Source organism: Ranitomeya variabilis, chromosome 1, assembly GCF_051348905.1.
Source record: "Ranitomeya variabilis isolate aRanVar5 chromosome 1, aRanVar5.hap1, whole genome shotgun sequence".
In the NCBI taxonomy this organism is placed as follows: Eukaryota; Metazoa; Chordata; class Amphibia; order Anura; family Dendrobatidae; genus Ranitomeya; species Ranitomeya variabilis.
In genome coordinates, this window is record NC_135232.1 from 625,554,517 (window position 1) to 625,570,631 (window position 16,115).

Genomic DNA, 16,115 nt, shown 5'->3' on the forward strand with positions numbered 1-16,115 from the left:
CATTTGGCTCATTGAAGTAAATGAATATGCCATGGCTAATTACTGTTTACATCTATAAATGCATTACCCTGACATAGCGCACAGTATAGAGCACTTCTCTGGTGTGAACATGGCCTAAGCTGAACTTTCTTTACTACAGAGGACATTTTTTTCCCATAATAGATGACTGTATGGAGTTTGGTGTAATTACGAGTCTTACGACACTTCCTAGAATGTGCAGTCACTAAGTAGAGAACGCTGATTATTTATATGTTGTGTATGTTCATATATTGCGTATGTCATCATGTATTCTCAAGTGCAAGTCTGTTATATTGTGACATGAGTTAAAATTGAGAACAGCAGAAAAGTTATAAAAACACACAAAAAAAATAATTTTGCAGCACAGGAATAAATAATCTTTCGCTGTCTCAGCAGAATGATAAACTAATGAGAATATGTAACAAATGGCGGCATCTCCGGTGAATTTATCTGCTTGCATCTTCTGTGTGGGAGAAAAGAGAATGTTTACATTTTTTGTTCCTATACATGTAATAAATTATTCAGCAGAAAATGTTGCTTCTTTTAAATGTTAAGAACTGAAAAATAAATATCAAAAACCCCCAAAAGTTCTTTTAATGAGGTAAGAAATGAAATGAGTGGAGCTCAGAGGCAAGGCGACCACTATATTCTCAGCTATCTACATATAGCAGAGAGATGTCAGTAAATCAATGAAAATAAGTATTAATTATTATTTTGGCTGTTTCCACTTTACAGCTCCCTACCAGGTCACATTTTCATTTGATGTGGGGAACGGGCCCTTGGATGTCTCTTTGCAGTCAATCTCACCTTTAAATGATGGTCAGTGGCATCAAGTCAGAGCTGAGAGGACTATTAAAGAAGTCAGTCTGATTATAGACAACCAGCCAAGAAAACTAGTGCCGAGTCCATCTGATAGACGAGTCCGTGTCCTGCCCAACGCTCAGCTGTATGTAGGTGAGTAGAGGACTACTTTATGTCTCAATGTTTGTTAATACCAATGTTATAAGGTATTTGTTTCCTCCAGGAGGGACTTCATCCCGGCATAAATGCTTTGTGGGCTGTCTACGTTCTCTCAAGATAAATGGACAAACTCTAGACTTGGAAGAAAAGGCCCGGGTGACCCTGGGCATCCGTCCAGGATGCCCAGGTCACTGTAGCAGCTATGGAAACTTATGTCATAATAACGGGAAATGTGTGGAGAAACGGAATGGATACACCTGCGACTGCACTAGCTCCGCCTATGAAGGACCTTATTGTACAGAAGGTGAGAAGTTTCATAGCAGGAATCATTGGACCTGAATGTTCTCACCTGTCTAAGCAATGCATTCTTGTTGGGAGGAGCACCTAATGATAAACTGCTGGAAAGGTAGGGATTCACATGCCCTTCAATCCTTGGGATCAGTGGTATTGGGGGATCATCATGGAAAGGGAGTTTAAAATGTTAGAATAGAAATGTAAAAGTTTTAGTTCCCCAACAATTACAAGATTTACGTCATTGATAGATTTCACGACATATCAGTCTGAACTCCAGACTGTTTTATTCGCATAGGTCCTGATTCATTAAATTAATTTTCCTAGAGTTCTATTGTGAATCACTTGGAAAAATCACATTTTTTTGTGCCAATCGTAGTGCCATTTTCACATCAATGTCTTCCAGATATTCTAAAATGGGTGGATCCGGCGCGTGATGAGGGTGCTGTGGGGTGTGACATCATAACATATCTAATTCATGATGAGCTACTTACAACATACTGGAAATCTTATACCTACTAAGATTTTTGGCATGGCACAGGCCACTTGTCAGATGCTCCTGATTGATTAAGAGCCATGCATCTGGCTCCAGCAGGCCACCTTATCACGATGGATCAGTCTTGATGACTTATGGCCATAGAGTTAATTAGACTGGATAGAAATGTTTCAACTTTTCAGTTTAGAGCTGGACTGGGTACCAGGTACTAGGTAGAGTGCACAATTTGTGAAGTTAAAGAGGTGACCACTACTGGACAGACCCTGCTTAATCAAATCAGTGCACACACAGAAAATAGAAACAATGGACCCAATTCATCAAGAATGATTATTGTTCATGCCGGTTTTGATTAGGGTATGTGCTGGAGTTAAACACACCAAATTCAGAAAGTGGCGTACACCTCTTTATTAATCAAGAGTGTCGAAAGAGCAACGTACACTTGTGTACACTTCGCCACAAATCCTAGTCTGGCCCCCGCTGGAGTAGTATTTGTGGTGTCGTAAATGCCACCACTTGACATAAATTTGACAAGTGGCAGTTGCCACGCCCTGTCCTAATTCATCTCCATTCTCTGCCCATCTCAGCAGAGCTGGGAGAAAATGGCGTGAATACATCGATATAGTCACAAATTTACGCCCATCTCTGGGTTTTCAAAGCTATTACTGTAGAATTTTGACCTGAAAGCTTAGATGAATCGGGCCGAATCTATGCTCACATACCGAAGTGGTGCTCTTCCAGTGATATTGATGCTGCCTGTTCCCAGCAACTGAGATGACATTGTTGTGTCATACAGCCACTACAGCCTATCAGCTATCGATAATGGGTGAATGTCCATTCTGACAAAATAAGCTGCAGCTGATCTGTCCAATAGTCCAGAATGGTAATTCTGTCTTATGTTAACCCCAATGTTACTGTGACTGAGATGTGATTCATAAAGACTTCAAGTCTGTCCAGAGGTGAAAGCCTAAATACATAATACCAAGGTGTATATTTTTGGCCAGTGACCCAAATACAGTTCCTATCTATGTGATTTTTAAGCTTGTGTTATCTCTTTTTATGTTCCTTTTTAGAAGTTTCTGCTTTGTTTGAAGCTGGAACCTCCGTCACATATATTTTTCAAGAGCCGTATCCAGTGTCCAGGAATAGCAGTGCTTCAGCTTCTTCCATATATGCTGATACGGTGATATCAAGAGAGAATATTGCTTTCAGCTTTATGACAGCTCAAGCACCGAGCCTATTACTCTACGTGACCTCCATATATCAGGATTACCTAGCTGTATTGCTCTGCAGAAATGGTAAGTGTAAGCCATACAAGCTATTGCTGCACATGTGAAAACCTTGAGGTTATCAGCACTCATTTTGGTCAAAGTGTGTGAGCCCATCTGCAAGTGACTATGCAACTTCTTTCAGACGGGTCCCTGTGCTAAAGACACACGTCTCTCTGTGCCAAGGCCTCAAATCTACTGCAGAAACAAAAGATATCATTTGACTTTGGTCTAATTAAAAGCACTCTTGGAAAAATATGTGAATAGGGTCCACCCAAAACTCTGTCACCTTGCACCCGAAAGATTGAGTACCCTATCCAGTCTTTCCTAGACTGTTTGCAATTAGAATAAAGTATATCTATATGTTACGGTATATTCCTCCAAGTTCACTCAATGCTAAGGCACAAAGAGAAGAACGTCTGTTCAGTATAGGGTCCCATCTAAAAGGAGACTCTGGCAGACAGACTTATACACGTTACTTAAAAGGTGCAGTAAGAACCTCAACTTTTCATATTTCTGAAATATAATGCATTTAATGTTCGCAGAGTGCTGTTCCATGGAGTGTATATGTGTATATAGTAGTGTAATATCTATATTATGAAATTGATGAAGAATGTCTTCATATTTTCATTTTTAATGGGCTGTCGTACAAAAGGAAGTCATCACATATCCACAGGTGGAAACAAAAAAAGAAGAAAAAGTGTCATGCACAACACGGGGATCACCATATAGAAAACAAATCTTTATTCAAGTAACAGCACTACGTGAATAAAAACATTAAAAACAACATGTGACATCCAAAAACAAAAGCCCACGGTAGGGCAATGTCCTTATCACACCACCAATATCATTTCAACAGTATGTAAGAAATATATTGAAGCACCACTATAAACGTTGGTAAAAAATGGTAAAAACCGACCCCTACACAGATGGGCACAGTAGACATATGTTAATGTTAATAATAACTTTTGCCCATAAAGTGCTATCATGCAAACCTGAAAAGGACAGAGGGTACAAATAAACCCAGAGCAGAATGTGCAAAATCTTCTATGTGGCAAAATAGACCCTGGTCTGTAAAAAGGTAAAGAGGAACACTGACAAGTAAAGGGATGCGAAAACTGTAAATACAATGTCCAAAGACAAATCAAGGGTCATTATACTACCTGAAAATAGGCCATATCAACCCTCATATTGAAATAAAGTCCTTGTCTCCACCACCATTTCTACTTGCAGCACGGCCCCTACTGCATAATGGATTTTATTTCAAAATACAAGTACAGCCAACCATGTATTGAGTATGGGAGTACCAGCCGACCAATAGTCAGATGATGTTAGGTGTCGGGATTCTGCCTCCCAAGCGTTATCTGCCACTGCGGTCTCCCATTCAGACTTGGCTGCTGCAGGTGTTACTCAGCATAGATGTCGGTCCCAGCATCTTGCTCAGGCTTACGGTGTTCGTTTGGCTATTGCTGGCTCTCCAGCCAAGTCTATGGCAATCAGTGATAGGCACCTGAATCCTGACTCTATTTTAATTATTCCCTGTTATGCGAGCGGAAAGTTTTTCATTATATATGTGATGGCTATTGGTTCCCTGGCCCCGTTTGCTCTCGGCACAGTCATGAACTTTTATAGTGGTTTGTGCCTTTTGGTGCACTTTTTCCTCACCTGTTCCATGTATTTTTTTTTTAATAAAGTTTGTTTATATTTTTATACATTTGGACTTCATAGTTACATAGTTACATAGTTATTAAGGTTGAAGGAAGACTTTAAGTCCATCTAGTTCAACCCATAGCCTAACCTAACATGCCCTAACATGTTGATCCAGGGGAAGGCAAAAAAAACCCATGTGGTAAGAGTAAGCTCCACCATGGGGAAAAAAATTCCTTCCCGACCCCACATACGGCAATCAGACTAGTTCCCTGGATCAACGCCTTATCAAGGAATCTAATATATATACCCTGTAACATTATACTTTTCCAGAAAGGCATCCAGTCCCCTCTTAAATTTAAGTAATGAATCACTCATTACAACATCATACAGCAGAGAGTTCCATAGTCTCACTGCTCTTACAGTAAAGAATCCGCGTCTGTTATTATGCTTAAACCTTTTTTCCTCCAGACGTAGAGGATGCCCCCTTGTCCCTGTCACCGGTCTATGATTAAAAAGATCATCAGAAAGGTCTTTGTACTGTCCCCTCATATATTTATACATTAACATAAGATCACCCCTTAGCCTTCATTTTTCCAAACTAAATAGCCCCAAGTGTAATAACCTATCTTGGTATTGCAGACCCCCCAGTCCTCTAATAACCTTGGTCGCTCTTCTCTGCACCCGCTCTAGCTCAGCTATGTCTTTCTTATACACCGGAGACCAGAACTGTGCACAGTATTCTAAGTGTGGTCACACTAGTGACTTGTATAGAGGTAAAATTATGTTCTCCTCATGAGCATCTATGCCTCTTTTAATGCATCCCATTATTTTATTTGCCTTTGTAGCAGCTGCCTGACACTGGCCACTGAATATGAGTTTGTCATCCACCCATACACCCAGGTCTTTTTCATTGACGGTTTTGCCCAGAGTTTTAGAATTAAGCACATAGTTATACATCTTATTACTTCTACCCAAATGCATGACCTTACATTTATCCCCATTAAAGCTCATTTGCCATTTATCAGCCCAAGCTTCTAGTTTACATAAATCATCCTGTAATATAAAATTGTCCTCCTCTGTATTGATTACCCTGCAGAGTTTAGTGTCATCTGCAAATATTGAAATTCTACTCTGAATGCCCCCTACAAGGTCATTAATAAATATGTTAAAAAGAAGAGGGCCCAATACTGACCTCTGTGGTACCCCAATACTAACCGCGACCCAGTCCGAGTGTGCTCCATTAATAACCACCCTTTGTTTCCTATCCCTGAGCCAGCTCTCAACCCACTTGCACATATTTTCCCCTATCCCCATTGTTCTCATTTTATGCATCACCCTTTTGTGTGGCACCGTATCAAAAGCTTTTGAAAAGTCCATATACACTACATCTACTGGGTTCCCTTGGTCCAGTCCGGAACTTACCTCTTCATAGAAGCTGATCAAATTAGTCTGACAGGAACGGTCCCTAGTAAAGCCGTGCTGATACTGGGTCATGAGGTTATTCCTCATCAGATACTCCAGCATAGCATCCCTTAGAATGCCCTCCAGGATTTTACCCACAGTAGAGGTTAAGCTTACTGGCCTATAATTTCCGAGTTCAGTTTTTGTCCCCTTTTTGAATATTGGCACCACATTTGCTATACGCCAGTCCTGTGGTACAGACCCTGTTATTATGGACTCTTTAAAGATTAAAAATAATGGTCTATCAATGACTGTACTTAATTCCTGTAGTACTCGGGGGTGTATCCCATCCGGGCCCGGAGATTTGTCAATTTTTGTGATTTTTAGACGCCGCCGTACTTCCTGCTGGTTTAAGCAGGTAACATTTATTTGGGAATTTTTATCACTAGTCATATTGGCTGCCATGGGATTTTCTTTTGTAAATACTGATGAAAAAAAGTCATTTAGCATATTGGCTTTTTCCTCATCCTCATCCACCATTTCACCCAGACTATTTTTAAGGGGGCCAACACTATCATTTTTTAGTTTCTCACTATTTTTGTAGTTAAAGAATATTTTGGGTTATTTTTGCTCTCTCTGGCAATGAGTCTCTCTGTCTCAATCTTTGCTGCCTTGATTTGCTTTTTACAGAATTTATTTAATTTTCTGTATTTATTTAATGCCTCCTCACTACCTCCTTGATTTAATTCTCTAAATGCTTTCTTTTTGTCACTTATTGCGCCCCTTACAGCTCTATTTAGCCACATTGGTTTCATCCTATTTCTAGTATGTTTATTCCCATACGGTATATACTGTGCACAGGTCCTATCCAGGATGCTAATAAACGTCTCCCACTTTCTTTGTGTATTTTTATGTCTCAGGATATCGTCCCAGTTAATTTCATCAAGATCCTCTCTCATGGTCGTTTATTTTGACTCTTCCATCCCCTTGTTCCTTGAGATGTCAATCATGCATATCCAATTTCGAGCTGACAATCTCATTGTTCTCCTGGAGTCTTGTCAGTCGACGGCTTTCTTATAGAAAACATCAGAACGATTGGCCAAATGATCACTCCGGTGTATTGGAGAGTTGGCTGACATGATAGGCGGAAGCATCGTATGGCCAACAGTAATGTAATGTGTATGGCTGGCCTTAGAAAGAAACAGTAGTGCATATGGTCAACCAACATTTGTTCTGTATGGGGCTGCCGAGTGGTGCGCTTGGCGGTTCTAAGCAGTCCTGTAGAGAGTGAGTGGTGCAGGTTCAGGCACTTGACCTGCCACTCTTTTTTGTAATTGGTATAAAAATGCTCAGTTGGGAATAAAAATTCCCCCTTCTGAGTGTCCCTGATGTCAGACCCCTACCTATCATTAAATTTATCACCCATCCTTCACTGGACAACCCCTTTAACTTTGCTATTTCTGTGAGTCTAGTTATACTTGAGTGTTTTCCATGACAGCCACAGTGGCTGAATTTGGTTCTTAGTAAGCATATAAAGAGCTGAAATCTAAAGAGATTGTACTGCCACCAGTGGAGGAAGGCGTTAACTTTCCTGCTATAACTGCATCTGTGACAGGTTCCCTATAGATATAGAATGCCTGGTGGTTGTGTATGGTGCTGCAGGATTATGTGATTATATTGCTTGCATTCATATTTTAGCAAGGTGGATGCTGAAGACCCGGGGGGCTTGTGCTTTATCAGCTGATTATCCCCTCATCCGCTCCGCCTGAGACTACGCTTGTAATCTGGTAAATAAATTGCTTGGCTCATTTGTTTCTGAGACAATTTACTCACTTTTTGAGTCATAATTAAAACTTGTGGAGGCGCCGCAGATCCCCTCTTTTATCTCAGCAGCTGCCGGTACCACTAGCAAATGTAACAAATTCAAGTCCCTTGGGGGAAAACAGTAATTAAGAAGCAGGTTTCTTCCCCGGCTATGCAGATGGAGGCACTTACTATTCTTCAATTCTTTATTATTATTCCTCACATCCATTGAGGCTGCAGAGCTGCAATCTGAGATTTCCAGTACATTACTGCTAAAATAATCCATGCTGGAGGCATAATGCGAACCTCTCAGACCCAGTGCTCAATCTCTGAGAGGACCCCAGTTTTTTCTGCACCCCTTATAGCAAAGAACTTGGTGTACAGTATTTTAAAGAAAATCTGTCAGCAGGATTTCACGCCCCAAGTTAAATATATGTGCCTGTAGCTCTTTCAAAGACAAGTCCTGCAATACCTTTACATCACCAGTCTGTTCCTCCGTTACTGAGAAATCAGTGTTTGAATTGATATGTGAGGCTGAAGAGCTATGGTAGATCTGAAGCCTCTGTCACACAGCGGTGTCTGCACCTGATTAACTGATAGCTCCTGTGCCTGAAGTCATATGGCATAGAGGCTGTCAGTCAAGCAGTTGGAGGCGGCGTTGGGTGGGAAATAGAGCCATTACTTTAATACTGATATACTGTCTGCCATTACTAGCTCTTGTGGTCGGCATTCCACAGTCTGACTGCTCTAACTGTAAAAAACCCTTTCTTATTTAGCTGCTGGAATCACCTTTCTTCCACCCGTAATGAGTGTCCACTGGTCTTTAGTATGGTCTTTGGAAGGAATAAGGCATGTCCTTTTTATTGACTACTCATGTATTTATATGTACAGTTGTGCTCAAAAGTTTACATATCCTGGTGGAATTTTTGCTTTCTTGGCCTTTTTTCAGAGACTATGACTGATAACTAGTGTTGAGCATTCCGATACTGCAAATATCGGGTATCGGCCGATATTCGCTGTGTCGGAATTCCGATACCGAGTTCCGATATTTTTGCATTATCGGAAATCGGAATCGGGATACATATTCATGTAAAAAATAAAGAATAAAAATAAAAAATATGGATATACTCACCCACCGACAGCCCCTGGCTCTCAGCAGTGCAACCGGCAGCCTCCGTTCCTAAGAATGCAGTGAGTGTAGGACCTGCGATGACGTCGCGGTCTTGTGATTGGTCGCGTGACCGCTTATGTGACCGCTCACGTGACCACAATGTCATCGAAGGTCCTTCACTCTGCATTCTTAGGAACGGAGGCAGACGCTTGCAGCGGTGACAGCCAGGGGCCGTCCGAGGGGAGTATATCCATATTTTTTTTTTATTCTTTATTTTTTACATGAATATGGATCCCAGGGCCTGAAGGAGAGTTTCCTTTCCTTCACACCCTGGGAACCATCCAGGATTGCTCCCTATTACGTTCCGATATTTGTGTCCCATTGACTTGTATTGGTATCGGTTTTCGGTATCGGCGATATCCGATATTTTTTGGATATCGGCCGATCCAATCCGATACCGATACTTTCAAATATCGGAAGGTGTCGCTCAACACTACTGATAACACTAAAACTTTTTCTCCACTCATGGTTAGTGGTTGGGTGAAGCCATTTATTGTCAAACTACTGTGTTTTCTCTTTTTAAATCATAGTGACAACCCAAAACATCCAAATGACCCTGAACAAAAGTTCACATACCCCATTCCTTGATACCGTGTTTTGCCCCTTCTAACATCAATGACAGTTTGAAGTCTTTTGCGGTAGTAGTGGATGAGGTTCTTTATTTTCTCAGATGGTAAAGCTGCCCTCTCTTCTTAGCAAAAGTCTGCAGTTCTTGTAAATTCCTGGGCTGTCTAGCATGAACTGCTCGCTTGAGATCTCCCCAGAGTGGCTCAATGACATTGAGGTCAGGAGACTGAGATGGCCACTCCAGAACCTTCACTTTGTTCTGTTGTAGCCAATGACAGGTCTGTTATGGTTACCCCAATGACCATGGGAAAAAAAATACAAACGGACTAGCTCTCGGGTGATGGAAACTAAGGTCGACCGTGACCTGAACCTGACCCAACACTTACAGTAGCCGGGGGATGTACCTACGATGCCCTAGACACCACGCGCCAGCCGGAGATCTAACTACCCCTATAAGAGGAACATACAGGCCTGCCTTACCTCCAGTGAGGAACCCCAAAAGATGATAGTAGGCCCCCACAGATATTGACGGTGAGTTCAGAGGAAATGACATACGTAGGATGAACAGCAGATTTAGCACAGTGAGGTCCGCTTACTAGATAGCAGAAGGACAGGAAAGAGTTACTTCACGGTCGACCTAAAAATCACTATTCAAAAACACCATCCAGAAATTACTTTAAACTCCAGTGACAACTCATGCCACTGGAGTAGTAATTTTCTGTCCACAAGAGCTTCCAGCACTGAAGAGTCACATTGCAGATAGCTGGACAAAAATAGCAAAACAAGAAACAAATTTCAACTTAGCTGAACTGGAACTTGAGGCAGGTGAATGCAACAGAATGCTACTAGCACATTGTTGGCCGGCATGTGACTAACAGCCAAGCAGCCTTAAATAGGAAACTCCCCAAGAGGGTGGCGACAGGTAATCAGAGATGGAGGAAGGCACATAAGAGACACTACCATAACAGACCACCGGGGGAGCCCACAAACCGAATTCACAACAGTACCCCCCCCTTAAGGAGGGGGCACCGAACCCTCACCAGAACCACCAGGGCGACCTGGATGAGCACTATGAAATGCACGAACCAAATCGGGAGCATGAACATCGGATGCTGTCACCCAAGAATTATCCTCCTGGCCATAACCTTTCCACTTAACCAGATACTGAAGTTTCCGTCTGGAAACACGGGAGTCCAAGATCTTTTCCACCACATACTCCAATTCACCCTCAACCAACACAGGAGCAGGTGGATCAGCAGAAGGAACAACCGGTACCTCATACCTCCGCAATAATGACCGATGGAAAACATTATGGATATTAAAAGATGCTGGGAGGTCCAAACGAAAGGACACAGGATTAAGAACCTCCAGAATCCTATAAGGGCCGATAAACCGAGGCTTAAACTTAGGAGACGAGACCTTCATAGGAACAAATCGAGAAGACAGCCACACCAGGTCCCCAACACAAAGACGAGGACCAATACGCCGATGACGATTAGTGAACTGTTGAGTCTTCTCCTGGGACAACTTCAGATTGTCCACAACCTGTCCCCAAATCTGATGCATCCTATCAACCACAGCATCCACTCCAGGACAATCCGAAGACTCCAATTGACCGGACGAAAACCGAGGGTGAAACCCTGAATTACAAAAAAATGGAGAAACCAAAGTGGCAGAACTAGCCCGATTGTTAAGGGCAAACTCTGCCAATGGCAAAAAGTCAAGCCAATCATCCTGATCAGCGGACACAAAACACCTCAAGTAAGTCTCCAAGGTCTGATTAGTACGCTCAGTCTGGCCATTAGTCTGAGGATGGAATGCAGACGAAAAAGACAAATCGATACCCATCCTGGCACAGAACGTCCGCCAAAATCTAGACACAAACTGAGTACCCCTGTCAGACACTATATTCTCAGGAATACCATGCAAACGCACCACATTCTGAAAAAATAGAGGAACCAACTCAGAGGAGGAGGGCAATTTGGGTAAAGGTACCAAATGAACCATCTTGGAAAAACGGTCACAAATCACCCAGATGACAGACATCCTACGAGAAACCGGAAGGTCAGAAATAAAGTCCATAGAGATGTGCGTCCAAGGCCTCTTAGGAATAGGCAAGGGCAACAACAACCCACTGGCCCTAGAACAGCAGGGCTTGGCCCGAGCACAAACATCACAAGACTGCACAAACATGCGCACATCTCGAGACAAAGAAGGCCACCAGAAGGACCTAGACACCAAATCCCTGGTGCCAAAAATTCCAGGATGACCTGTCAACGCGGAAGAATGAACCTCCGAGATAACTCTACTGGTCCAATCATCAGGGACAAACAGTCTACCAGGCGGACAGCGATCAGGCCTATCCACCTGAAACTCCTGCAAAGAACGCCGCAGGTCTGGGGAGACAGCTGACAATATCACCCCATCCTTCAGGATGCCGGTAGGTTCGGAATCACCAGGCGAGTCAGGCTCAAAACTCCTAGAGAGGGCATCCGCCTTCACATTCTTGGACCCAGGCAGATATGACACCACAAAGTTAAATCGGGAGAAAAACAACGACCAGCGCGCCTGTCTAGGATTCAGACGCCTGGCCGACTCAAGATAAATTAGATTCTTGTGGTCAGTGAGGACCACCACCTGGTGTCTAGCACCCTCAAGCCAATGACGCCACTCCTCAAACGCCCACTTCATGGCCAGAAGTTCCCGATTTCCCACATCATAATTTCGCTCAGCGGGCGAAAATTTTCGGGAGAAAAACGCACATGGTCTCATTACTGAGCAGTCAGGATCTTTCTGCGACAAAACTGCACCTGCTCCGATCTCCGAAGCATCCACCTCAACCTGGAACGGAAGTAACACATCAGGTTGGCGCAACACAGGAGCGGAAGAAAAGCGGCGCTTAAGCTCTTGAAAGGCCTCCACAGCCGCAGAGGACCAATTAGCAACATCAGCACCCTTTTTGGTCAAATCAGTCAAAGGTTTAGCAATGGCAGAAAAACCCGCTATAAATCGGCGATAGAAATTAGCAAAACCCAAGAACTTTTGCAGACTCTTCAAAGAAGTAGGTTGCATCCAATCACAAATAGCCTGGACCTTGACAGGGTCCATCTCCATAGATGAAGGGGAAAAAATATATCCCAAAAAGGAAATTCTCTGAACTCCAAAACTACACTTTGAGCCCTTTACAAAAAGAGAATTAGCTCGCAAAACCTGAAAAACTCTCCTGACCTGTTGAACGTGAGATTCCCAGTCCTCCGAAAAAACAAGAATATCATCCAAATACACAATCATAAACTTATCCAGATATTCACGGAAAATATCGTGCATAAAGGACTGAAAAACGGAAGGGGCATTTGCGAGACCGAAAGGCATTACCAAATACTCAAAATGGCCTTCAGGCGTATTAAATGCGGTCTTCCACTCATCCCCCTGCTTAATCCGCACCAAATTATACGCACCACGTAGATCGATCTTAGTGAACCACTTAGCCCCCTTTATACGAGCAAACAGATCAGTCAGTAAAGGTAACGGGTACTGGTATTTAACTGTAATCTTATTCAAAAGTCGATAGTCGATACAAGGTCTCAATGAACCATCCTTTTTACCTACAAAGAAAAATCCTGCCCCTAGTGGAGACAACGAGGGGCGAATATGACCCTTTTCCAAGGATTCTCTGATATACTCCCGCATAGCAGTATGTTCAGGTACAGACAAATTAAACAAGCGACCCTTAGGAAACTTACTACCGGGGATCAATTCAATAGCGCAGTCACACTCTCTGTGGGGAGGGAGAGAATCAACTCTAGGCTCTTGAAAGACATCATAAAAATCTGACAGAAATGCTGGGATCTCAGAGGGAGTAGATGAAGAAATAGGAACCAAAGGTGCATCCCCATGAATACCCCGACATCCCCAGCTCAACACAGACATAGATTTCCAGTCCAAGACGGGATTATGAACCTGTAACCATGGTAATCCAAGCACTAAGACATCATGTAGGTTATATAATACAAGGAAACGAATAATCTCCTGATGGTCTGGGGTAAGACGCATAGTCACTTGTGTCCAATATTGTGGTTTATTGCTAGCCAAAGGTGTAGAATCAATACCCTTCAGGGGAATAGAAACTTCCAACGGCTCCAAATCAAACCCACAACGCTTGGCAAAGGACCAATCCATGAGACTCAGAGCGGCGCCAGAATCCACATAAGCATTCACAGTCACAGATGATAAGGTACAAATCAATGTCACGGACAAAAGAAATTTTGACTGCAAGGTACCTGTAGAAAAAGATTTATCAACCTTTTTATCAACCTTATTTATACGTTTAGAGCATGCTGATATAACATGAGCTGGATCTCCACAGTAGAAGCACAATCCATTTTTGCGCCTGTAATTTTGACGTTCGCCTCTAGACAAAACACGATCGCATTGCATATGCTCTAATGCCTTTTCAGAGGTCACCGCCAAATGGTGCACAGGTCTTTGCTCAGAAGACACCGCCATATGGTGCACAGGTTTTTGCTCAGAAGATACCGCCATATGGTGCACAGATTCTTCCTCAGAAGACCCCGCCATATGGTGCACAGATTTGCGCTCCCGCAAACGCCGATCAATCTGGATAGCCAATTTCATGGCATCATTCAGACCTGTAGGCACAGGGAACCCCACCATGACATCCTTCACGGCATCAGAGAGACCTTCTCTGAAATTAGCTGCTAAAGCGCACTCATTCCATTTAGTAAGCACCGACCATTTACGGAATTTCTGGCAGTATATCTCAGCTTCATCTTGCCCTTGGGAAAGAGCTATCAAGGCTTTCTCAGCCAAAATCTCCAAATTAGGTTCTTCATAAAGCAACCCCAAAGCCTGAAAAAACGCATCTACATTTAACAACGCAGGATCCCCTGGCGATAATGCAAATGCCCAACTTTGTGGGTCGCCGCGCAGTAGAGAGATAACAATTTTAACTTGTTGAGTCTGATCACCAGCAGAGTGAGATCTCAGAGACAAAAACAATTTGCAATTTTCTCTGAAACTCAAAAACCGGGATCTGTCTCCGGTAAAGTATTCAGGCAGAGGAATCTTAGGTTCAGACATTGGAGCACGTATAACAAAATCTTGTAGGTTCTGTACTTTTGTCGCAAGGTTATTCAAACCTGCAACTAAACTCTGTGGATCCATGTTTCAAATGGGTGTAACCCAAGCATTCAGAGGTTAAGAGGAGAGGAGAAAAAAAAAAGGCTGAAGACTGCAGTTTAAGCAAGGAATACAAATGATCAAACTAAGGTGCACTTTCAAACACAGAAAAAAAAAAAAAAAAAAAACCTTTTCTTCTCCTTCCTACTTTAGTGCATATTTTAACACATAGATCTTTTACAGGCCGGCCAAACTGTTATGGTTACCCCAATGACCATGGGAAAAAAAATACAAACGGACTAGCTCTCGGGTGATGGAAACTAAGGTCGACCGTGACCTGAACCTGACCCAACACTTACAGTAGCCGGGGGATGTACCTACGATGCCCTAGACACCACGCGCCAGCCGGAGATCTAACTACCCCTATAAGAGGAACATACAGGCCTGCCTTACCTCCAGTGAGGAACCCCAAAAGATGATAGTAGGCCCCCACAGATATTGACGGTGAGTTCAGAGGAAATGACATACGTAGGATGAACAGCAGATTTAGCACAGTGAGGTCCGCTTACTAGATAGCAGAAGGACAGGAAAGAGTTACTTCACGGTCGACCTAAAAATCACTATTCAAAAACACCATCCAGAAATTACTTTAAACTCCAGTGACAACTCATGCCACTGGAGTAGTAATTTTCTGTCCACAAGAGCTTCCAGCACTGAAGAGTCACATTGCAGATAGCTGGACAAAAATAGCAAAACAAGAAACAAATTTCAACTTAGCTGAACTGGAACTTGAGGCAGGTGAATGCAACAGAATGCTACTAGCACATTGTTGGCCGGCATGTGACTAACAGCCAAGCAGCCTTAAATAGGAAACTCCCCAAGAGGGTGGCGACAGGTAATCAGAGATGGAGGAAGGCACATAAGAGACACTACCATAACAGACCACCGGGGGAGCCCACAAACCGAATTCACAACACAGGTCGACTCGGCCTTGTGTTTTGGATCGTTGTCATATTGGAACGTCCAAGTACATCCCATGTGCAGCTTCTGGGCTGATTATTGCAAATTTGCCTCCAGTATTTGCTGATAATGTGCTGCATTCATTTTTCCTTCAACTTTGACCAAGATTGCTGTGCCTTTGTAGCTCACACATCCCAAAACATCAGCGATCCACCTCCATGCTTTACAGTAGGAATGGTGTTCCTTTTATGATAGGCCTTGTTGACCTCTCTCTAAATGTAACGTTTATGGTTGTGGCCAAGAAGTTCAAGTTTGGTGTCATGACTCCAAATTACCTTGTTCTGGAAGTTTTGAGATTTGTCTTTGTGCTGTTTTGTGTGTTGTCGGCCAGATA

General features: G+C 42.9%; 1 protein-coding gene across 2 annotated transcripts in view; it reads left to right on the plus strand.

The window, feature by feature from the left end:
- The window catches only part of LOC143773326 (contactin-associated protein-like 5), a 484,664-nt gene that overhangs the window by 413,259 nt on the left and 55,290 nt on the right, over positions 1 to 16,115 (plus strand). For both annotated transcript variants that reach the window (XM_077260812.1, XM_077260804.1), the window contains exons 17-19: positions 754 to 972; positions 1,043 to 1,282; positions 2,836 to 3,060. In XM_077260812.1, coding sequence (XP_077116927.1) covers positions 754 to 972; positions 1,043 to 1,282; positions 2,836 to 3,060 — 684 coding nt within the window. The remainder of the gene's footprint in view (positions 1 to 753; positions 973 to 1,042; positions 1,283 to 2,835; positions 3,061 to 16,115) is intronic.